The sequence below is a fragment of the Phacochoerus africanus genome, chromosome 3 (genome assembly GCF_016906955.1).
Source record: "Phacochoerus africanus isolate WHEZ1 chromosome 3, ROS_Pafr_v1, whole genome shotgun sequence".
NCBI lineage: Eukaryota > Metazoa > Chordata > Mammalia > Artiodactyla > Suidae > Phacochoerus > Phacochoerus africanus.
The window spans coordinates 141,505,611-141,531,526 of record NC_062546.1 but is presented as its reverse complement, the minus strand read 5'-3'; the positions used below and the strand labels follow the sequence as shown (position 1 = coordinate 141,531,526).

At 41.0% G+C, this 25,916-nt stretch overlaps 1 protein-coding gene across 1 annotated transcript; it reads right to left on the bottom strand.

Annotated features, from left to right (window-relative positions):
- On the bottom strand, window positions 1-22,806 carry KLHL23 (kelch like family member 23). Its single transcript, XM_047772836.1, has 4 exons — window positions 22,468-22,806; window positions 20,321-21,535; window positions 16,325-16,477; window positions 1-2,469 (listed from the first exon to the last, which is right to left on the bottom strand). Exons 2-4 carry the CDS (start codon window positions 21,531-21,533, stop codon window positions 2,159-2,161), a joined length of 1,677 nt encoding a protein of 558 aa, XP_047628792.1. The 5' UTR covers window positions 21,534-21,535; window positions 22,468-22,806; the 3' UTR covers window positions 1-2,158.
- Between the last annotated feature and the right edge of the window lie 3,110 nt (window positions 22,807-25,916).

Below are 25,916 nucleotides of genomic sequence, written 5' to 3'. Positions count from 1 at the left end.
TGCACACACAAATGACAAATTCTTTATATGTGACGAAGGGAGTGTTACTGTGGCTGAAACACAGGAAAGAATTCCCAGAAGGTAGACTTCAGTCAGGATTTTATAGGACTTAGATAAGCTAAAAGGAGCAGAAGGTGATTACAACTATTCTTACCTATTCATAAAACAGATCTCTGAAGCACTATTGGGTAACATACTATTGATTCAGCATTAAATGGAACTGACCTTGAGAGCAATAAAACAGTCCATAATTCAATTATAAATTGAAATAGTCTATAATTCATTTGTTTCAGTAATTCAGAAGTTCAACTGTCTTCAATTCAACTGGACCAAATTCAAGCAGCTTTACCATGTATACAGCGATTTCTTTATTTTTACTGAAAATACAAAGCAATATTAAAGAAAAACACTTAAATAAATTAAAATCATCCCATTCACCCCTACACTAACACAATGAATTTCAGTTCTGCATACTGCCTTCCACATGCATTTTACAGTCACAATGATAGTGTGCATATCATTTTGTATTGTGCTTATTTTACTCATCATATCACAGACATGTCCATGTTTCTACACAGTCTTCCAAATAATTATTTTAATAGCAGTATAAGACTTCACTCTTTCTACTAGCCCACTTTCTTCTTTGACATTTAGGTTATTTCCAATTTTTTGCTATTATAAATAATGCAGACATAAACAACCTCATTCATTTTCCATTCTGTTTGTTTTGTTTTTATATTATTCTTTAGATTACAAATTCAGGAGTAGAATATGAAGCAAAGATATCATTGTTTTGTGGCTCTTTCTATGTAGTACCATATTGTATTCCTGAAGGGTTCTATCTATTTTTTAAAAATGCCTTCTGAAATGAATGCATTAGACAGGTTCTTTCTAAAATTAAACAAACAAACAAACAAAAAACCCCAGAAGCATCAGGCAAATTTAAACTTACATATTCAAAGTTAAAAATAATCACTATCTCTTTAAAAAATGAAGAGGGTGGGGAGATGATCTAACAGATTTACTCAAAGTTCAGATGAATTAACCTAAGCAATGCTTCCCAACTTTTCTCAAGTTATGGCAAACATGGAAAGTGATACGGTCTGTACACTGGAGAAAATGGACAGGCATGTTTCTGGCCCAGAAGCTCCAGCCATCCAGGCCACCCCAAGAGTTGTGGGGATCCATATCCAGGCAGATCTATGACCCCAAGTGCCAGTGTACATGGGAAGGGCACCTCTAATTGAATAGAGGTTAAGTGACTCTATCCAAAGTTACAAATGAATTCAAATTTCTTTTCCTCAATGTATTTTTTACTATATCACGACTGTTCTACATGCTTTCTGGCTCTACAATTCAATTTCATATGCAGACATGTATTCATACTTATGAATAAAGAACATTTTTCTAACATGCTTCAACTAAAGACACCTAAACCAGCAATTTACATCAATGCTGAAATTAAAAGTAGATTTTAGGATCAGCAAATGTTCAACTATTTTCTCTGCAATTTTTCAGATTTTCCATTCTCTTTAATTTAGTCTGTAAACTCTGAACAGTAATAATCTTTGCACAGTATCTTGTATATCTCTGGTAGTCAGTAAATAAGGAATAATTACAATAAATAGTACACGCTACAAAGGAAAAAAAAACTAGATTTAAGTCCACATTCTAAATAATGCTAAAGGTGACAAAAATTTTAAGAATTGATTCTTTAGAGGTAGAGAAGATTCCCTCCTTATATTGCAAATTCCTTGTTACTCATAGAAGCTTAATGTACACTATCTATTACATTACAGGGCTATAAGAGACATTTCATTCTACAGAATGATTTTGACCTACACCCAGTGTTGATGCTATTAGGAGAAAAAAATTCACCACAAAGGCAATTCACCTTTTGCCAAGTGTCTCATGTTCCAAATCATCTTTGATAGGCAAAGATTATAGATTTTAACCCCACTGATTCAACTGTAAGTATACATAAGATTTTTCTGGACCATTAATCACTGGATAGGGGTGTAGAGTGGAGGTTAGGAATAGGAATGTACCTAAGTGCCAGTCCACAAAAACAAGAGACTCCAAACCCTACAGTTCCCTTTTTTTTTTTTCCTACACCCTGAAACAGTGACTACCTACTTGGTCATCTCTATGGATTTAATCAGACATTATACACACAAACGCACCCATGTGAACGCATGGCACTTGGAAGATTACCCACTATTTCCCACTTATTAAGATCTGGATCATATTTCTCAATGCTCTGAAGATATGTTCCCTTCGAGTAGGAATACCCCCCAGTGACATAAATACATCCATTCATGATGACGGCCCCACACTCCATCCTCCTTTCCATCATGGGAGCGATCTCTCTCCATTCATTTTGTTCAGGGTCATAGCATTCTGTGATTGTAGTTTGTCCACCAACTAGATAGAGCTTATTTTCAAATGGAACTGAACACAATCCATATTCTAGTAAAAAGAAAAAAAAAAGCACATTTTTATTAGAATAACAAACAAAAGAGACCTTAGGGTAGTGATGGAATAATGCTTTACAATTTAGCATACAGGAGTTCCCTTCATGGTTCAGAGGTGAATGAATCCAACTAGGACCCAGGAGGATGCAGGTTCGATCCCTGGCCTCGCTCAGTGGGTTAAGGATCTAGCATATGCCATGAGCTGTGGTGTGGGTCACAGATGCAGCTCAGATCCTGTGTTGCCATGGCGTAGGCCGGCAGCTACAGCTCCAATTTGACCCCTGGCCTAGGAACTTCCACATGCCATGGGTGCGGCCATAAAACAGCACAAGAGAGAGAAAAAAAAAGAACAATTTAGCATAAAAAAACAGGGTAGTTTCGACATTGTTCCAGCACACACTTTACCAACCACAACACTGAGCCTTCAAATCCATTCCCAATCACTGGGTTCAGATCACCTGTTCCTGCCACTGTCTTTCAGGTTATCCTTATGCTGCTGGCTTTGCAGGACGCTGGAAGGAGCTCATCCTGGGACGGCTACCCTTCTGGGAATTTCCTTTCACTCTACACTGTATATAAAAGGTGGCAGCAGTAGAGTCCCTCTGCCATGGAGACGTCCTAAGTAATCAGCGTAGGTTCCCTCTGGTCTTAGCAGCTAATCTATGAGTATCTGCTGCCATAGGTGCCATGTGGATTACTTTGCTTGCCTCTCTCACACGTCTGCTCAAGGTAAGGACACAGGAAGTTAGAGAAACACAAGCTGTTTGATGGGAGACAACAGTCTATGATCTTAAGAAGCTGCGAAAGGTGCTCAAAGGCAGGGGGCTGCCATGTGAGGTCTGTGTCCTGATGCTGGGAGTCCACCTTTCCAGGGTCAGCCTTCCAGGCTGTTCTGATTTTTCCTTTTTTTTTTTTGTCTTTGTTGTTGTTGTTGTTGTTGCTATTTCTTGGGCCGCTCCCGCGGCATATGGAGGTTCCCAGGCTAGGGGTTGAATCGGAGCTGCAGCCACCGGCCTACGCCAGAGCCACAGCAACGCGGGATCCGAGCCGCGTCTGCAACCTACACCACAGCTCACGGCAACGCCGGATCGTTAACCCACTGAGCAAGGGCAGGGACCGAACCCGCAACCTCATGGTTCCTAGTCGGATTCGTTAACCACTGCGCCACGACGGGAACTCCTGATTTTTCCATTTTATCTCCCCCTCCACATCCAAACATGCTGTCTCTTCAAGGCACCGGGATCTTTGGCAACTTCACTTCCTCTCCCTTCTTCCCAGGGCTGTGACTAGAGCGAGGCACGTGCCGAGAGCACAAAACATGAGGATCTTCCTCTCTAAGTGACTCCTTCAATTCTGTGCCTCAAGCGTCCCACTTGCCTCACCCTGGCCTCAGCCCTGTTTCTTCCACACCCTCAGTTTTAACATCACTCCCAGCCTATAAGTTCATTCTCTGGGAACATCAACCTTAAGATTACACTTCAATACTTTTAGCTGCAGACCTGAAGGAAGAGTAGGATTTGTCAGTAGCACGAATATTACAGGAAACAAAAGAATATTTAGCTCGCCATTGCTGAGCTGTTCTGTCTGGAAGTCTCTTCCTTCCCCAGGTCTTTGCACAGCTGCCTTCTTCTGGTCATTCAGTTCTCATCTTACTGTCACCTCCTTGGAGGGGCTTCCTGGATCATCCAACCTGAAGGAGCTAGTCAGGCATCTCTACCACATCACCCTATTTTAATTCTCTCCGAAGCTCTTCTCATGACTTGATATGTTTCTTGTTTCTCATCTCTCTCTTCCTTCTAACAGTGCAGGAACTATGTCCTGCCCACCACTCCACTCCCAAGTGGAAGAAGGACGGCAAGTGTCTGGCACCTTGTAAGGACTCAATAGATGTTTGCTGGAACAATGAATGAACTGTATCTTGCGCACTCTGTGACCAAATATGCATTCCCATTACTTTGTAGAAGAAAAGCTTATAAGCCCTTCTTTAGAAAGAATGTACAATCAAAAATGTGATTTCCCCTTTAAATAGGGAAAACAAATTCTTAACAGTAAAGTTCTAGCTATTTAGGTTTCAAAGTCTAAGAAAAAGTCTGAGAAGATTGGTATTTCTGCTTTGAGTGCACATATTATCATTCTTGTTTCTAACATTCAAGAAAATAAGAATTCTCCCACACTTGAAAAACCCATTTATTACTTTCCAGTTATATACATGCAGGATTTTTTTTTTCTTTTTTGGCTGCACTCACAATATATGAAAATTCCCAGGCTAGGGACTGAATCCAAGCCATATTTATGACCTATGCCACAGCTGCAGCAATGCCAGACCCTTAACCCACTGCACCACAGTGGGAACTCCTACATGCAGAATTTTTATAGGATTCAGTTGTTCTAAGTACTTGTGATGCATTGTTTATATATATAAATTATATGAATCATTCCATCGAATGGTTATTGTGAAAATTAATGACAATTCCAAAATTTTATCAGGTGGTATAAGTGATTCAACAATGAGCTGATAGGCTTTTCTTAAATTATTCAAAACTTACAAAAATTCCTCCATTTATGACTCATGTTAAAAGAGGTATCTCAATCTTTCTATAGCAATAAGTGTTTAAAATAAAGTGATTCCTGGGAGTTCCTGTCATGGTTCAGTGGTTAACGAACCTCGCCCAACTAGCACCCATGAGGACCAGGGTTCGATCCCTGACCTCGCTCAGTGGGTTAAGGATCTAGTGTTGCCATAAGCTGTGGTGTAGGCTGCAGACGTGGCTTGGATGCGGAGTTGCTGTGTTGTGGTGTAGGTTGGCAGCAACAGCTCCGATTCAACCCTTAGATTAGAACCTCCATATGCCATGGGTGCAGCCCTAAAAAGACCAAAAAAAAAAAAAAAAAGTGATTCCTGGGCTCTCTATTCTGGTCCATTGATCTACATGTCTGTTTTTGGTCCCAGCCAAACTGTTTTGATTACTGTCATTTTGTAGTGTAGTCTAAAGCCAGGGAGCTTGATTCCTCCAGCTCTGTTCTTCTCTCTCAAGATTGTTCACTAGCTGAGGTCTTTGGTATTTCCATACAAATTTAAATTTATTTTATTTTATTTTATTTTTGCTTTATAGGGCTGCACCCTGTGGCATATGGAAGTTTTCAGGCTCAACCCACTGATTGAAGCCAGGGATTGAACCCACATCCTCATGGACACTAGTTGGATTTGTTTCTGCTGAGCAACAATAGGAATTCCCAAATTTTAAAATTATTTGTTCTAGTTCCATTAAAAAATTCCCTTGGTATTTTGATAGGGACTGCACTGAACCTGTAGATTGACTTGGGTAGTATGCTCATTTTAACAATATTAACTTTTCCAATCCATGAACACAGTATATTTTTCCATCTATTTGTGTTGACTTTAGTCTCTTTCATGAGTGTCTAACAGGTTTTTTTTTTTTTTTTTTTTGTCTTATTGCCTTCTCTAGGGCTGCTCCTTCGGCATATGGAGGTTCCCAGACTAGGGATCTAATCGGGGCTATAGCCACTGGCCTATGCCACAGCCACAACAATGTAGGATCCGAGCCGCGTCTGCAACCTACACCACAGCTCACGGCAATGCCGGATCCTTAACCCACTGAGCAAGGCCAGGGATCAAACCCACAACCTCGTGGTTCCTAGTCAGATTCATTAACCACTGAGCCACGACAGGAACTCCCTGCAGTTTTCTAAGTATAGGTATTTTACTTCCTTAAGTAGGTTTTTTTTCCTAGGTATTTTATTCTTTTTGATGCAATGGTAAATAGGATTGTTGCCCTCATTTCTCTTTCTGATAGTTTGTTGTTAGTTTATAGAAATGCAACAACTGTCTGACATCAACCTCATGAATATTTTCTCAGGTCAGTCTCCCAAAGCAACAGAAATAAGAGCAAAAATAAACCAATGGGATCTAATCAAACTGAAAAGCTTTTGCACAGCAAAGGAAACCAAAAAGAAAACAAAAAGACAACTTACAGAATGGGAGAAAATAGTTTCAAATGATGCAACCGACAAGGGCTTATCTCTAGAATATACAGGCAACTTATACAACTCAACAGCAAAAAAGCCAACAACCCAATAGAAAAATGGGCAAAAGACCTGAAGAGACTGTTCTCCAAGGAAGATACACAGAAGGCCAACAAGCACATGAAAAAATGCTCAACATTGCTGATTATAAGAGAAATGCAAATCAAAACTACCATGAGATACCACCTCACACCAGTCAGAATGGCCATCATTAATAAGTCCACAAATAACAAGTGCTGGAGGGGCTGTGGAGAAAAGGGAACCCTCCTGCACTGCTGGTGGGAATGTAAGCTGGTACAGCCACTATGGAGAACAGTTTGGAGATACCTTAGAAAACCATACATAGAACTTCCATATGACCCTGCAATCCCACTCTTGGACATATATCCGGACAAAACTCTACTTAAAAGAGACACATGCACCTGCACATTCATTGCAGCCCTATTCACAATAGCCAGGACATGGAAACAACCCAAATGTCCATTGACAGATGATTGGATTAGGAAGATGTGGTATATATACACAATGGAATACTATTCAGCCATAAAAAAGAACAACATAATGCCATTTGCAGCACCATGGATGAAACTAGAGACTCTCATACTGAGTGAAATGATTCAGAAAGACAAAGACAAATACCATATGATATCACTTATAACTGGAATCTAATATATAGCACAAATGAACCTTTCCACAGAAAAGAAAATCATGGACTTGGGGAATAGACTTGTGGCTGCCCGGGGGGAGAGGGAGGAAATGGGAGGGATAGGGAGCTTGGGGTAATTGGATACAACTTGGAATGGATTTACAAGGAGATCCTGCTGAGTAGCACCGAGAACTATGTCTAGATACCTATATTGCAACAGAACAAAGGGTGGGGGAAAAATGTATACATGTAAGAGTAACTCGGTCCCCATGCTGTACAGTGGGAAAAAATTAAAATAATAAAACAAGAAAAAAATAAAAAATAAAAATACATGAAAAATAAAAATAAAATAAAATAAATGCAACAGATTTCTGTATATTAAAGTTGTATCCTTATGGTCAATTTCTGTATATTAAAGTTGTACCCTTATGGTCAAAGGAGGCAAGAGTATATAATAGAGAAAGACAGTCTCTTCAACAAGTGGTGCTAAGAAAACTGGACAGCTTTGTGTAAGAGAATGAAATTACACACAATATACAAAAATAAACTCAAAATAGATAAAAGACCTAAATGTAAGACAAGAAACCATAAAACTCCTAGAAGAAAATATAGGTAGAACACTCTGACATAAATTGTAGCAGTAATTTTGGATTCTCCTTCTAAAGCAAAAGAAATAAAAGCAAAAATAAACAAATGGGACCTAATTAGAATTAAAAGCTTTTGCACAGCAAAGGAAACCACTGATAAAATGAAAAGACAACTTAATAAATGCAAGAAAATATTTGCTAATGATATGACCGATGAGTACCAAAAATACATAAAGAGCCTCTACAACTCAACATCAAAAAAATAAACAACCTGATTAAAAATGGGCAGAAGACCTGAATAGACATTTTCCCAAAGCAGACATACAGATGGCTAACAGGCATGTGAAAAGATGATTAACATTGCTAATTATCAGGGAAGTGCAAATTAATACCACAATGAGATATCACTCTACACCTTCCAGAATGGCTATCATCAAAAAGACCACAAACAGCAAATATTGGTGAAAACGTGGAGAAAAGGGAACCTTCATACACTGTTGGTGGGAAGGTAAACTGTTGTAGACATTGTGGAAAAGAGTATGGCAGTTTCTCAAAAAGTTAAAAATAGAACTACCATATGATATGGTATTTTCACTACTGGGAAAACACTATTCAAAAAGATACATGCACCTCAGTGTCCATAGTAGCATTATAAACAAATTTCCAAGACACAGAAGCAATCTAAGTGCCTGTCAATAGATGAACGGATAAAGAGGATGTAGTATATATTTACAATGGAATACTACTCAGCTATGAAAAAGAATGATCATTTGCCACTTGCAATAACATGAATGGACCTGCAGGGCATTATGCTAAATGAAGTAAGTCAGACAGAGAAAGAAAAATACTATATGATGTCACTTACACGTGGAATATAAAAAATACAACAAACTACTGAATCTAATATAAAAGAATCAGACTCACAGATACATAGAACAAACTAGTGGTTACCAGTGGGAAGGCAGGTAGGAGGAAAATAGAGGTGAAGGAGTGGGAGGTACAAAATATTGGGTGTAAGATAGGCTCAAGGGTGTATTGTACAACATGGGGAATATAGTTAATATTTTATAACTCTAGGAGTTCCCATCATGGCTCAGAGGGAACGAATCCGACTAGGAACCATGAGGTTACAGGTTCAATCCCTGGCCTTGCTCAGTGGGTTAAGGATCCAGTGTTGCCATGAGCTGTGGTGTAGGTTGCAGACACAACTCAGATCTGGCATTGCTGTGGCTCTGGCATAGGCCAGCAGCTGTAGCTCTGATTAGACCCCTAGCCTGGGAACCTCCACATGCCTTGGGTGCGGCCCTGAAAAGACAAAAGACAAAAAAAAAATTCATAACTCTAAATGGAAAATAATCTTCAAGAACTGTATAAAATAAAGAAATTTTTAGATTGAAAAAAAGCACACAGGAGTTCCCTGGTGGCTCAGAGGGTTAAGCATCCAGTGTTGTCACTGCAATGGCTTGGGTTACTGGTGTGGTGCAGGTTCAATCCCTCACTTGGGAACTTCTACATGCTATTGGTGTGGTCAAAAAAAGGAAAGAGACTCACAGATATCAGATATAGAGAACAAGCTAGTAGTTATCACTGGGGGGGGGGCAAGATCAGGCTAGGAGTTATGAGGTATCAACTATTATGTATAAAATAAACAAGCTACAAGGATATATTGTATAACACAGGGAATATGGCTAATATTTCATAGTAACTATAAATGGAGCATAACCTTAAAATTCTAAGTCACTATGCTGTACACTTATAACAGATAATATTGTACATCAACTATCTCAATTTTTAAAAAGTATAAAAATAAAGTGATTCCTGGCAGTTTTCACCTGTTATCCACAACATAATGTTCTGTTTTGGTTGACGGAAACCTCCTCAGCTTTTTTCTTGCTGGCCACTCTACAAAGGTACTAAAGCTAAGGGACTGTCTTGTTTATTGAGCTCCCAGCTCAGCATACAACCTATATGAAGTACTTGGCAAATATCTGTTGGACAAACAAATGACTGAACAATTTCAAATCAAGCATGAGAATGGCACCATCTGTCCCCGCTCAAGGAGTTTACACACAAATACTCACTATAAATACACAGCAGTCTGTATCCAGTGTCATATAAGTGATAGGAACAAAGCCATGTGGGGATTCAGAGACAACCACAATATTTGCAGGAATTCAATATCCACTGAAATGCTGTAAAATTTTTACCAAAGATTTGTTTCTCACTGAAAAGACCTGTAAAGCTTACCTAAACTAACTTCCTCATTTTGCTGGAAAATAAAACCCAACAGCTTAAGCTGCTCCAGATTAGAGAAGTGAATAAATGGTAGAGCCAGGAAAGAATGCTCTGCCCACGGGACACAACTCCCCACGGATTGTTCTTCATCACTTGCTGCTTCTTCCAGCTTCTTCACACACTCTTCTTTCTCAGCTCATCTTTAACTAATGATGTCTCTCAAAGTTCTGCTTCTAGCTGTGTTGTTGGTCCCACCCTCCCAAAGTATCTCATTCACCTCCACACAGAGCCATCATCTCTAAGCAAACAACTCCCAGAACTCTGTATTTAGCCACATTTTTTTCTCCTGAGCTTCAGAACCACATTTCCCATTGCTTCTGGGTTATCTAAATAGTCTTTCACATTTAACTACAAAGCAGCTCACTATCTCTCCTCTTCTCCCCTCCTATTGGCTACTCCTTCAATGCAAAGTCAAACAGCCAGAGACAGTTAAATGACTGTCAACTCCTTTCTCATCCTCATCTTCTATGTCCAGTCAGCCAAGGGAGAGGAGAAATCACTACCATTCAACCAATATTGAATCCATAACATTCCTTACACCTGCCTGTCTTCTATTCCTAGCACTCTGGGCTTTTGGTATTTCTCACCTGGCTTATTACAATAGCTTTAGCAAATCACCCTGCCATCTCTCTTCCAGTCTACTCTCAAAGTTATTCTCTTCTTAAAACTTTCACTGATCATACACCATTCTCCTACTCTGAATACTTTGTTCTTCTCTATCTTAAAAATTTTCCCAACTGCCGGTCAAAGCCCTGCATGATTTGTTCTTCAACTGAACTCTCCCAGCCAGTCTCCCATTCTAACCCTCTTACATCTTCTCATTCATATACTTCTACTCCTAGGAACTGGAGTAAACCTGGAACTTTACTTTCTGTCTTCCTTCATTGGCTAACTTTCTATCAGAACACTTTTCCTCAAAAATTACCTTCCTTTATTGTAGCCATTCTTTAAGGCCTAAATCATAACAAGCTACTCCTGGAAATCTTTTATGATTGTCAGATTCCCCTTAGTTAGACCAAAGTTCTTTCCACCCTCAATTTCTTTTTCTTTTCTTTTTACTGCCACACCTGCTGCATATGGAGGTTCCCAGACTAAGGGTTAAATTGGAGCTACAGCTGCTGGCCTACACCACAGCCACAGCAATGCCAGATATGAGCAATAGCTTGTGGCAACACCGGATCCTTAAACCACTGAGCGAGGCCAGGGATTAAACCTGTGTCCTCATGGATACTAGTCAGGTTCGTTACTGCTGAGCCACGATGGGAACTCCAGAAAACAGATATAACATTTACATTACCTTTCAGAAATAATAGTAGTCATTTCTTTGAGGTCTAAGCTGCAAATCTACAAGGTAGAGACTGAAGACTGAAAATTTAGCGCCTAAAATGCATAAGAAACATATCCTGCTATAACATATCCTCTATATCTAGAGGATAAGACCTTCAAGGGCCAAGGATATAACAGGCTAGCTTAATAAAGCAGGCTAGAGGTAAGAAAAACAACACATGGGCCCCATAAGTCTATGATGTGATGAGAACAGGAGTAAGCGTGGTGAGATGGAGCATTCAAGCCTCATCCAAAGGGAATAGACACTACTTGGCCCCAGTGATTGCTGCCAGAAAGAATATGATCCAAGGTTGCCCAATCCTGAAATTTTTCTAAAGGCCAGAAATTATTATTTTTATTTGAAATCTCCTGAATTTTAAATATTGGTAACAAGTCATTTAAAAATATTTTGAACACTGTGGGAGCTAAACAGAAAAATACCATGCAAGGTGCTAAATTGATACCTTTGTTTCTCACACTATGTCTGAAAAATGTTCAATATAAATCGAAACACTACAAATGGAATGCTACGTCCCTATTGATTCATGCTGTAATTTAATATTCATTTCTGATTGATTTTTTAATTTGTCATGGCTTTTCATAATTTGGCTTAAGTCTCACGGCCTTTTAAATTCTTTCAAGCAGTTAAGAAGTGATAGACATCCAATTTAAGTATGTTATGAGACATTTTAAAGGAATCCTTTTATGAAATATATATTAAATCTACAATGTAAATAACTGCCCTTGTATTTGTTAGTCTGACTTTTCATACACTGGATTTTCTTTGTAAAGATAAGTCAGAGTGGTATGGAACTCATAAGGTTAACCTGAGGACCAGATGAGATAACAGTATACTTAAGAGCATGGGCTCCCAGCCAGAATGCCTGGATTGGAACTTCACAACAAGCACTAGTGGAACGTGGGTAATTTATTTACTCTCTTTGTGCCCCAGTGACCTATAAAATAATAGAAGTACTTAGCTCACTGGATTGCTGTGAAGTTTAAATAGAGTAACACATGTGGAAGTATTGGAATAGTTAGTGCATGGCACATACTTACTGAATAAATGTAGCTACTACAGGTATACTTTGGAGATATTGTGAATTCAGTTCCAGACCACCACAAAAAAAGTGAAAATCACAATAAAGCATCACGAAGGTTTTTTTTTAATTTTCCAGTACATATGAAAGTTATACTTATATTACATTATAGTCTATTACTAAGTGTGCAACAGCATTATGTCTAAAAAAAAGTACATACGTTGATTTAAAAATATTTTATTGCTAAAATACCTAGCAATAAATCTGACCAAGGAGGTGAAAGAGTTATATGTTAAGAACTATAAAACAATAAAAGAAATTAAAGGGGATTCAAAGAAAGGAAGACACCCCACGCTCCTGGATTCGAAGAATTAATATTGCTAAAATGTCCATATTGGAGTTCCCATCGTGGTGCAGCAGAAACGAATCCGACTAGGAACCATGACGTTGCGGGTTCGATCCCTGGCCTCGCTCAGTGGCTTAAGGATCCAGCGTTGCTGTGAGCTGTGGTGTAGAGTACAGACACAGCTCGGATCTGATGTTGCTGTGGCTGTGGTTAGGCCGCCAGCTGCAGCTCCAACTGGACCCCTAGCCTGGGAACCTCCATATGCTGTGGGTGCTGCCCTAAAAAGCAAAAAATAAATAAATAAAATGTCCATACTACCCAAAGCAATCCATAGATTTAATGTGATCCCTATCAAATTACCCATGACATTTTTCATAGAACTAAAAAAAAAAAATCCAAAAATTTGTGTAATCATAAAAGACCTAGAATTGCCAAAGCAATCCTGAGGGAAAAAAAAAAAAAAAAAAGCAGGAGGAGTTCCTGCTGTAGCTCGGTAGTTTAAAGACCTAGTGTAGTCTCCATGAGGATGGAGGTTTAAGTTGTGGCTTTGCTAAGTGGGTTAAGAATCCCCTGTTGCCTCAAGCTGTGGTGTAGATAAATTGGTACAACCACAATGGAAAACAATATGGTGGTTCCTCAGAAAACTAAATATAGAACTACCATATGATCCAGCAATCCCACTCCTGGGGGTATATTCGGACAAAATTACAATTCAAAAGGTACACACACCACTACGTTCACTGCAGCACTATTCACGAGAGCCAAGACACAGAAACAACCTAAATGTCCATCAGCAGATGAATGGATTAAGAAGATGTGGTACATATACACAGTAGAATATTACTAAACCATTAAACGAATGAAATAATGCCATTTGCAGCAACAAGGATGCAAGTAGAGATTATCATATTAAGTGAAGTAAGTCAAAAAGAGAAAGACAAGTGCCATATGATATCATTTATATCTGGAATCTAAAATATGGCACATTGAACCTATCTACAAAAGAGACCCAAAAACATAGAGAACACATCTGTGGTTGCCAAGGTAGGGGTAGGGAGTGGGAAAGACTGAGAGTTTGGGGTTTAATAGATGCAAAATATTACATTTAGAATGGATAAACAACAAGATCCTACTGTACAGTACAGGGAACTATATACAGTCTCTTGGAATACAACAAGAGGAAGATGATATAAGAAAGGAATGTATATATATATGTATGACTGGGTCACCTTGTTGTACAGCAGAAATTGGCACAACATTGTAAACCAACTATACTTTAATTTAAAAAAATACATTTAATTGCTAAAAGTGCCAATTCAGTTACAATAGAACATCAAAGATCACTGATCATGGATCACTACAATAAATATAATAATAATGAAAAGTATGAAATATTGTGAGAATTACCAAAATGTGACAGAGACAAAAAGTGAGCAGATGCTATTGGAAAAATGGTACCAATAGACTTTCTCAATGCAGGGTTGCCACAAACCTTCAATTTGTAAAAAATGCAATATCTGCAAAGCACAATCAAGTGAAGCACAATAAAATGAGGTGTGACTGTGTTATTATTATTTTCCATTATAACTTCACTGGTCATAACAGAAAGTTGTAGGGAGTCTGGGATAATATCCGAAAAACTAGGAGACAGAAGGCTACCTCAGTGACGTTTTCAGAGCCAGGACAGCAAGTGGCTTAAGTCTCTTCTCATGCAAGCCCAATAGCACATGGAGACACAGCACCAGGTTCAGGTGTGCTCCCTCTTAGCTGTGCAATGACATGTACGATGGATGGTAGAACTAGCTGCAGTAGTCAAAGGTAGGGGAGTCTGGTCCCTTAAGGAGAGGCAGATTGCTATTGGTTACAGCACAGGTTATGGTCTCAAACTACCTGAGTTTGAATCCTGATCCACCACTTCCAAACGGTATGGCCTTGGCAAAGCTACTTATCCTAAGCCTCCATTTTCAAATATGTAAAATAGGGGTGAGCAATACCCACTCACAGGGTTGTAGTTAGAATTTAAGGTAATAAATGGGATGACTGGCCAATGGGGACTTGCTGTATAGCACAGGGAACTCTACCCAATATTCTGTGATAATCTGTATGGGAAAAGAATCTGAAAAAGAATGGATGTGTGTTCCAGAGAAAACCATGACTCAAAAAGACACATGTTCTCCAATGTTCACTGCAGCACTATTTGCAATATTCAAGACATGGAAACAACCTAAATGTCCATCGACAGAGGAGTAGATAAAGAAGATATGGTACATGTACACAATGGAGTATTACTCAGCCATTAAAAGGAAAGAAATAATGGCATTTGCAGCAACATGGATGGACCTAGAAATTATCATGCTAAGTAAAGTCAGTCAGTCAATGAGACACCAACCTTAAACGCTATCACTTAAATGTGGAATCTAAAAAGAGGACACAATGAACTTCTTGCAGAACAGATATTGACTCACAGACTTTGAAAAACTTATGGTTTCCAAATGAGACAGGTTGGGGGGTGGGGGGATGCACTGAGGCTTTGGGATGGAAATGCTGTCAAATTTGGTTTTGATGACATTTATAGGTTGGTTGTACACCTATAAATGTAATAAAATCCATTAAGTAGTTAAAAAAAGAATGGATGGGGGAGTTCCTGTCGTGGCGCAGTGGTTAACGAATCCGACTAGGAACCATGAGGTTGCGGGTTCGGTCCCTGCCCTTGCTCAGTGGGTTGGCGATCCGGCATTGCCGTGAGCTGTGGTGTAGGTTGCAGACGCGGCTCGGATCCCGAGTTGCTGTGGCTCTGGCGTAGGCCGGTGGCTACAGCTCCGATTCAACCCCTAGCCTGGGAACCTCCATGTGCCGCAGGAGCGGCCCAAGAAATAGCAACAACAACAACAAAAAAGACAAAAGCAAAAAAAAAAAAAAGAAAAAGAATGGATGTGTGTATATGTATAACTGAATCACTTTGTTGTACAACAGAAATTATCACAAATAACTATACATGTAATAAAATTCATTAAAAAATAAAAATTAGAAAAAAGAAATTGTCACAACATTGTAAATCAACTATACCTCAATAAAACTGAAACTAAAAATGAAAAAAAAAATTTAAGGTAATATCACATGCAAAATCCTAAAAAATCATCTCCTGCTGAAATGAATCAACAGATCTCCTTCTCAACTATTTGATAGGCTAGTGTTTTTTAACTGTTCATAAAAATTGCATTTTACATAATGCAAGTAGCAAATGAAAGAAAGCATATAACTAAGGAATAGGAAACACCAAAAAAGAATCTAAGTTAAAAAAAAGTTTAAGCATAAACTAGCACTTTAAACCATACAGGCTTAAAATATATGCCATGTAAAGACATCAGGGAAAGTATTTGTAGATGTCATCTAACTGGAATAAGTTGTGATTACTGTTAGATGAATGTATGAATATTCTGAGCCTTTTAATTATACCCATGTGCAGTCATAAATTTAGGACTTTCTACTTCCAGCTCATTTTCAGCCACCTCTTACATTGATAAGCTGGATCACAGCAAGTGCTATTTGAGACAGCATTGTGTTACCTGGATGAGGACTGGAGGTGATGAGGCTCCATTCATTGATATCTGAATTGTAGCTCTGGACCTTGTCATAGGTGCAGCTTCCTCTGTATCCGCAGTGGCCACCAATGACGTAGATAACTTCATGTAAGACACAAGCAGTAGCATTTCCCACGCCTGTGTGTTAATTAAAATCACATCTTCAGATTGGCCTTTCAGTCTTTTTTGCAATGAATATTGAATACTGAACTAAGTTTATTATTGTTTTTGTTATTATTAATAACAGATGCAAGGCATTGTGCTAGGTGCTAAGTGGGATGGATGAATAGGGATTCCCTGCACTTTTTTAAAAAAAGAGAGCGAGACATTTACACATATAATTAGAAAAAAGTGTAGAGCATTCCTGTGAATGTTCAGAGCAAGGAGACATCATTTTTACTAGGGGAATCATGGCAGGCAGCATCAGTAGAGAGCCCTTTGGCAATAGAGGTAAGAGGAAGCCACATGCAAAAGAAAAGGCGAGAGCAAAGGCTTACTAGGCAAAGTCAAGTAGCTCAGTGTGATTCTGGAAAATGGGCAGGTGGTACATCTGAAGCTGTCAAGAGGGGATTAAAGCTGACATGGCAGAGCCATACCTTGTGGCTCAGTAGTAATGAACCCAACTAGTATCCATGAGGATGTGAGTTCAATCCCTGGCCTCACTCAGTGGGTTAAGGATCTAGTGTTGCTGCAAGGATAGTTTGCAGATGTGGCTTGGATCCTACATTGCTGAGGCTGTGGTAGAGATTGGCAGCTGCAGCTCTGATTTTTTTCCTTTTTGCTATTTCAGGGCCATGCTCACAGCATTATAGAGGTTCCCAAGGTAGGGGTTGAATTGGAGCCTCAGCTGCTGGCCTATGCCACAGCCACAGCAATGCTGGATCTGAGCCATGTCTGTGACCTATACCACAGCTCACGGCAATGCTGGATCCTTAACCCACTGAGCAAGGTCAGGGATTGAACCTGCAACCTCATGGTTCTTAGGTTTGTTAACTGCTAAGCCATGAAGGGAACTCCTGCAGCTCCAATTTGATCACTAGCCTGGGAACTTCCATATACCACAGGTGTGGCCCTAAAAAGAAAAAAAAAAAAAACTCAATGTGGCAAATTGAAGGCACATAGCAAAGGATCCTGATGGCTAAGTAAGAAATGTGGGCTTAATTCAGCAGGATATTTAAGATTTTTAAAACATGGACAGGTGGGACTACACAAGTAGAAGGACAAGAGTCAGAAAGAGCGAGGCGCTGGCCCAGGTGCCAAGTACTGAGGGCTTGATTTAGAAGGCCCTTGTGCATGAAGGGAAGGGTCCCGAGGCAGGAGACACAGGTAAGATAGAGAGGCCTGGAAGACTGTGTCCCAGACAAACAACACTCATTCTGAGGTCCTGAGCTCAGGAAACTGGGAAACACTGAGGCCATAAAAAAATAAGGAGCAAAGCGGTTCAGCAGGGAAAGAAGTGAGAAAGAAATCCTTGTGCATTTCTACTCCAAAAGTGATTTAAGAAGCAGGGCAGTTATGACAAGGGGTGGAGGGAGTTAGGAGTTTCTAAACTTCAAGTATTTATTTCTTCTCTGTACATCCCTAAACTAAAAAAGGAAATGAATTTGAAATTTGACTCTGCCCGATTTAGGTGCTCATTACCAGGGAAAGCTGCTGCTTCACTTCATGACTACAAAATAAAGCAAAGTGAGGAACATAGTGTTATCCTTTCTAGAGACAAACTGGAAACCAAGCTCAGCATGAGTTCACCCATCGGAACTGTACTGGCCAAAAGCGCATACAACTGACAAAAGTTTACCGTTCCCTGGGATGATCTGATATAATCAGTAATCAAAACTTAAAAGTATAAAACTCAGGAATTTCAGACTCAGCTGGGAGGTGGATGCAGACTTCAGCACAGAGGGTCTTCTAGGAGTTCCGGTTGTGGCTCAGCAGAAATGAATTTGACTAGTATCCATGAGGACGCAGGTTTGATCCCTGGCCTCACTCACTGGGTTAAGGATCCGATGTTGCTGTGAGCTGTGGTGTACGTTGCAGATGCAGCCTGGATCTGGCATTGCTGTGGCTGTGGCGTAGGCCAGTCCTTACTGCTCTGATTCAACCCCTAGTCTGGGAACCTCCATATGCCACAGGTGTGGCCCTAAAAAGACAGGGGGAAAAAAAAAAAAGCATAGAGGGTCTTCCATTCTGCTCTTGCCTAAGGCAAGAACATGTGTAGCTTTCTTCACAGGGGATACACTGTTGCAGCATTTTCTTTTTAGGAAGCATTGTTTCAAATATGATTTTAAACATTCCAGTAAAGTAATACATTTAATTCTCAAAGAAAAATATTCTAAACTACAAAACCACTGAAACTATGATCTTATTAAGAAACAGAGGCAGAACTATATTCAGGTTTACAGTAGCTGGTAAAAAATTTGAACTTTCCTTGTTTCTTTTGTAGGAAAGGAGTCAGGACATTCAGAGGCAACTAGTGGGGAGGGACAGGGAAACAGCAAGGCAGCTGGGGGGGAGAGGGGGGTGTTAGGCTCAGGCAGAGTGAAGAATCAGAGCAGCAACAGCAGTGGGTATTAAACCATCTTTTCCCCCCACCTACCAACTTCTATGGAAACTTCGGGCTTGTAGGAGATTGTGGAATAATGGAATGTGAGGGATATTTCTGCCCTATCAAAGCTGACATGTTCTCCCATAAGGACATTCATGACCATAATGAGTTCTTTCTTACTGAGTGCTTACTCTGAGCCAGACACTGTTATAAGCGCTTCACACGCATAAATTCATTTAATTCTCTCAGAACCCTAAGCTATGTAATGGTGCCGCCCCATTGTACAGATGGCAACACTAGGGCACAGGGAGATTAAACCGTTTGCCCGAGCTCACCAGCAAGTGGAAAGTTGGGATTTGGATCCAGGCAGTTTGGCTTCAGAAGCAGAGTGTCTGGTCACAAGACCACTCTGCCTCTTTGGCTTCCTGCTCTCATCTAAGGATCACACAAGGTCAGATTCCCAGACCAGGTCAGATTCCCACACCCTCACCAGCATTAAAAAAGAAACAGAAAGGCCTGGGAAGAAACATCTGGTATAAAAATGACACAAATTTGGTAACAATCTACCAGTTGTTTGCGCAGCTTCCAGCACCACAGAATATATGTAATGAAATAAATGAGATGCTAGCTTAACTTTTTTTTTCAGTGTGAGGGAAAGACAGCAAGGCTGATCTAGTATCAAGCCCAGCAGAAACCACGGTGTTTATCAGGCAGATACGGAGACCCAATAGTGCATGTGGCTGTGTGGGTCCCAGGCCAGAGGGCAGGGGATTGGTCCCCTCCTTTATCCTCTAAGACAAGACTGGAATCACAAAGAGCAGAGGCTATCTGTCTCTAGTTTTTGAGAGAATGTAATCAGTTACACAGTACAAAGACCACAAGATTTGAGTGGGAGACCTTTTAAAAGACAGATGATCCAATGATAAGAGGGAAAAAAGCTCAATATTTAAAAGCAGGGAGTTCCCTGGTGGCCTCGAGGTTAAGGATCTGGTCTTGTCACTTCTGTGGCTGGGGTTCAATCTCTGGCTGGGAACTTCTGAATACCTCAGGGACGGCCAAAAAAAAAAAAAAAAATTTAACATGAATGAAACTGCTCACCTTTCTCTCCTGTTAACCCTTTATCTAAATATAAATTCTCAAGACTCAAAGAAAAATAAAGATTCAACACAGAGTAGAGTGAATTATACTATTTTCTTATATAAATATTTTTTTTTCCAGCCTCAGAAGCATATGCTGATCACATAACACTCAGTCAAGTTGGGGACTGCTATACTCTATTTTTCACTTGGAACATTCTGTGCAATGTTATTTGTATAAGCCACCAGAGTTCCTAGGTAGCATTTCAAAGTGATAAATTCTTTTTAAAGTTATTTGTGAGAGAGGTAAGTCCCTTGGCCTAACCTCGAACACCTAAAAAATACAGAATCTGCACTTACCTTTAATCATGTTTGCAATGGGAATCCATTTTTCTTTTAATGGATCATAGAACTCGGCCTCTTCTGCTGGAGCCCCTTTTCTGTAACCACCTAAAGCATAGACACAGCCACCCAAGGTGACTGCACAGTGGTAATACCGGGCATTGAGCATTGGCAAACCTTCCGTCCATTCATCACTTTCACTGTTATAGATCCACACTGTGTCAAGAGCTTCTATGTTATCCGTCCTGTAACCCCCAGTTACATAAATGTTGGGTCCCAAACATGTAACGCCATAGCTCTCCCTAGTGTAATCTGGTATCTCTGCTCCCTGGATCCAAACATTTGTCAAAGGATCCCATATGTGAACCTCTGATAAGGGATGCCAGTAATAGCCTCCAATGATATACATTGTGGCTGTGGACCTCTGGGAAATCTCTTTATGCATGGGATTCAAAGCATTGTATATTAGAGATCGGATCTTATTTTCGGTTAACAGGCAGCTTCTGTGAAGGCCTAAAGCTGTTTTTAAATACACTGGATCTATATCTATGTTGACATAGCTTAGGAGATTATATAGGCATTCAATTCGATTTTCTACATCATGAGCAGTCCACTTAATAACTGGCTCTATGATAGCTTCGTCTTTCCAAACACTGAGATTTTTTCTGGACAAGATAAAGAGAAACTTTTCAAGGCTGATTTCCAGAAATTCCTCTTGCTGCCATACTTCCTTAAACCTTGAGCATAGAATTCTTCGAGATTCCTTCTCTAGTTCTGTACACATGTGAAATTCTGCAAAGGAGTGCATTCCAATACAATTATCAATATCCAAGTGCCTTACCAAAAACTGCTCACATGCTTTCTTTACTGAAAGAAACTGTAGCAGATCTGCTGCTTCAAGCAGGCTTTGAACATTTCTTTTAGTTATTTCAATTTGGGAAGTGTACGCATAATTTACAAGGCCTTCCAAGATATCATGGTGGATGCCAGAGATTTTTATTTTATTTTTAAATTTTTCTTTCATGTCAGCTGTGAACATTGCCTTAAAATAATTGCTGCAAGCAGCTAAAACAGCTCGGTGACAATGGAAGATTATGCCTGAAGGACACTGGAGGGTAATATCAGTAAATAATCCATCCAAGTAAAATGTTCTGAACGCATCCAGAAAATCCACCGGATGCGCTGAATCCTTGAAAAGGTAAATATAATCTTCTTGTCCTTTTAGAGCCATGGCTGCAATAAACATGAAACAATAAACGTGTTTTCAATTTTGCATATTACCTCAGATAATCAATGCAAAATATTCCTGATATTATAACGGTTGAAAAGCACTGAATATGCAAAACTAGATGAAGTTCAGCACTCAAATTACGATGCGAAATTGTGGATAGACTATTTCATAATTTATATGATGGTCAATATAAATTCAGGGTAGCTTAGAGTCTGAAATGAGGCCCCAGGACTGTTCAGCAGTCCTTTGGAGAAGAAATACTGATTTGCTACCCCATTCACCCAATCTCCGCAATCTACCTCAAGCTGTCCGTCCTAGAGAGATCCCACACTTAGCAAACCAAGTGTACGAGGGGTCACCCCACTCGAGGCTGGACCTTGGCCGTCTTGGCTCGGCCCCAGTTCAACCTTTTCCCCTAGCTCCGTCTCCCTTTCAAGTCTCACTGAGATGCCAGGAAAGGGAAGATCGAAACATTAAACTAGAAGAAATCTCGGAAAAGGGAAACCCTGTGCGTCTTTGCTCAGAGAAGGTCAGAAAGAAAAGCAGCCGGACGGCGGTCCCTTCATCCCCGCACCCCCTCCTCCCGCCGCTGCAGGGGTTTCCGTGAGCCGCGTGTCTGGGCCCCAGGGCCCGCGTTCCCGGCGGGGAGACCGTCACCCCCGCGAGGGGCCTCGCGCAGGGACTCGCCTTGAGGGCACCGCACACCGCCCGCCGGGCCAGGTGCCCGCGTCCCTCTGTTCCGGGACGCAGCACAGGTGTGGGACGGAGGTCGTCGGTCGCCCTGCGCTCGGCCCTGCCCGCCGCCCGCGCGGCCATTGTCTCCGCGTCTCTGCCGCGGGCGGGCTCTGGAGGCGGCGCGGCCTCGCTCCCCAGCGCCCGGCTCCGCTCGCTTCCCGCCCGCTGGCCTCGGGCAGCGGGTGCGCCCCGCACCTACCTCCGGCGACGGCTCCGGGACGGGACTCAGTGCGGGCCCGCGGGCTAGGGGCGAGCGGGGGCGGAGGTGCCTCCGGACCCTCTGACCATCTTTGGAAGAGGCGCGGCGGAGGCTGCCTGCTAGTGCAGCTCCAGCCCACAAGCGGCTCCTATTTTGGTGCCCCGGCTGCTCCCCGCCTCCAACCGAACAGCCCCCCGCGTGGCTGGGGCGCGGGGGCCACTCGCGGTAACTCTCGGGTGGCGGAGCCGCGCTGTGCCCAGAGGCAGGCGCGTGGCTGCGGCCCCTCTCCGTTGGGTACCCCCTGCATCAGGTGGGACAGCTTCCCCCAGGAGACCGCCCGCACAGCTAGCTTTCCCCTTGGACTTGTCCGCCCCCCACCGCCCCACAACACACACACACACACACACACACACACACAAACACAAACACACCCCAGCGTTTTCTCTGCAAACTTTGTAAGTTCTAAATTAAGATTTACAGGCTGGGAGGGGTCTCCCTTTTCACTCCTTCAGTAGCTCTCCCTAGCCCAGGCCCTAATGCTGGCGGAGGAATTGCGGGGTGGGGTGGGGTGGGGTGGGGTGAGGTGGAGAGAATGCAGCAAACCTAAAGGTCTCGGGTTGAGGCTGCCTTCAAACTGCCAGAAGCAGCTGCCGCCTTCCCACGAACTCCATCCCGCCCCCAGCAGAGCACTCTGAAGGGAGTTAACTGTGGGTTAACCTGGAGCTTTGAGAAAAACTGGGAGCAACCAGGGCCAAAGACTCAGGTTACAGTATTTAGAGCAGAGTAGCTGGAAGGAACATTCTCCAGTCTTCCTTCCTGGTGACAGCCAGTCTAACCACTTAAGGACGTCCATATGCTACACCAGAAAGTTCATTTTCTTGTCCCCACAAAACCCAATATCAAATATTTTCATCTGTCATTCATTCATTTGCAAAATTTTATTGAGTGCCCGCTAGGGATACGCATTGGTAATAGTGTGGTGAAAGACCATAACTCTCATGGAGTTCACAGTCTAGCCAGCTAAAGGGAGGAAGGAGACCAGGAAGAACCACCATAGGTCCAGTGTGCTCAGAATATGGTCTGACAAACAATATACAAACAGAGGATTGTTAGACTGTATAGCTATGACAACAGAACTCTCAATCACACAAGAAGCCCAGGAAGCCAAATCACAATCTCTGCAGCAATTAGACCAGAACAGTCAGGAGGTGGTCAAAGACTGCCAACCTCCCTATTTTTACCCCTACTTCCAATTTAGGACCAACCAGAGAAAGCCAAGTATGCTCCCCAAACCAATCACATAAAACTCCCTGATTCTAGTAGCCATCCCCCAACATTCCCAGGCCAACAACCGCCAATCAAAGCATAACTTTTTTTTGGCCATGCACCTTTTTTTGTGGCATGCAGAAATTCCTGGGCCAGGGATGGAAACCAAGCCACAGCAGTAACCAGAACCACAGCAGTGACAATGCTGGATCCTTAACCACCAGGGAACTCCCATCCTTTTTCCCCCCACATTTATAAAGGTTTCCTACTCCCTTACCTGCCTTTGAGCCTCAATCAAACTCAAATGACAGTGGCTGATTCTCTTGCTATAGCAATATCTGAATAAATGGCCTCTGTTTGCTCTCATTTCAGTGATTTTTTTTGTTTAAATTCCACATGTCAGACCATCTCAATTGAATTATGTGGGATGCTGGTATGCATTACCCCACAAATGCCACAACCTCCCACCACCTGAGGTAGAGACCTAGGAATCTGCATTCTAATCAAAGGGATCAGGTGATTCCTTTGACAATTAGGAGAATACATGTTGAACCCCAAAATGGCAGAAAAATGAAAGGTTTACTATCTCAACATCTGAAAAACAGTTTAGTAGAGAAGAAAAATATGAGATTTTGTTTTGGGCTTAAGATTCATCTCTGCCACTTATCTGTTATGTAGCTTAACTAAACTTCTCTGATCCTTAGTTTTCTGACCTGTAAAACATAAAAAATATCAGTACTTTCTCAACCTAACATAAGGTTTTTGAAAGATAAAACAAAATTATGAAAGTGAAAGCACTCAACGTGGTATAGAAATGTTAACTACTATAATTAAAGGATATTTACACTTAATTCTCCATCACAACCACAATTTTGAAATTAGTTTATTAATATTTCTTCAAAAATTATAAACTTTGTAGTTAACTGTAACTACAGTTTGTCCTTCATAACTGATAGTGATTTTGTTGGTGGTGTTGTCATTCAAGGACACAACTATGACTGATTAAAGATGAGCATTCGGGGAGTTCCCATTGTGGTGCAGCGGAAATGAATCCAACTAGGAACCACGAGGTTGCAGGTTCAATCCCTGGCCTTGCTCAGTGGGTTGAGGTCTGGCGTTGCCATGAGCTGTGGTGTAGGTTGCAGACACAGCTCAGATCTGGTGTTGCTGTGGCTCTGGTGTAGGCCGGCAGCTACAGCTCCAATTAGACCCCTAGCCTGGGAACATCCATATGCTGCGGGTGCAGCCCTAAAAAAAAAAAAAGATGGGCATTCTTTCCAGGGTTGTCACTGAAGTGTGGAGATGGCTGTTTGTAGCTATGATGCTGATTCTGATGTATAGTAAATATTACAGGTTCTGCCTAACTCAGAAAAGGGGCTTCTAAAATCATAATGGCATGTAATGAGTGACTCTAGAACAGAATTCACTATATTGACATTTGTGCAGTTATTTCAGATTACTGCATAGACCAATTACAACTTTTGCTTCCATTGTCTGAAGTTCCCTGATTGTGAATTATTACTTAAAAGCTATATGTTGATTACATCTCAAAAAAAGACCCCAAAAAGTGCATATCAATATATATCAGACTGCTTCAACCTGCCAAGAGAAGATCAAGTGCTAAAGAGTATCTGCAGAAGTAGTTCCTCTTTACCATGTGCTTTATCAAAGAGACCATTGCAAATGCTAATAGATTTGATGCCCTAAGAATCATTAGCATTCATAAGTTAAATAAATTAATGACACTGTTCAAGAAAACAAATGTGTCATCTGTGAATCGAAGTCTCAGGGAAATAAAGAGCCACCATGGAGATAAGACATAAACGACTCATGGCAGATACTGAGCTTGGCATGGAGCTGGAGGCCTTTTGACATCACACTGTACTTTTCAAGACACTTGGCTTCTAAAAATAACAAATTTATTTATTTGCCTTATTGTACATCTCTCCACCAAGTATTGCTATGCCATTAAATGTCTGATATGCTAATTGTAATATCATTGTCAATGTGCATAGTAAATGTCCCAGCATATACAGAAAAACTTTGTATATGTCATTTAACATACTGGATAAAACAAGTTCATGCTATCTAAAAAAATAATAGGTGTAATTTATAAGGCCAACACATACAGCTGTGTAAGTTGTACACTGCACAATTCCAGCTCATTCCACTTGAGCGCCACA

Coding starts and splice junctions, on each gene's coding strand:
- KLHL23 (XM_047772836.1), bottom strand. CDS start 21,533: ATGGCTCTAAAAGGACAAGAAGATTATATTTACCTTTTCAAGGATTCA. Junction 16,478..20,320: donor CATTGCAAACATGATTAAAG/GTAAGTGCAGAT, acceptor ATTAACACACAG/GCGTGGGAAATGCTACTGCT. Junction 2,470..16,324: donor CACCTCCAGTCCTCATCCAG/GTAACACAATGC, acceptor TCTTTTTACTAG/AATATGGATTGTGTTCAGTT.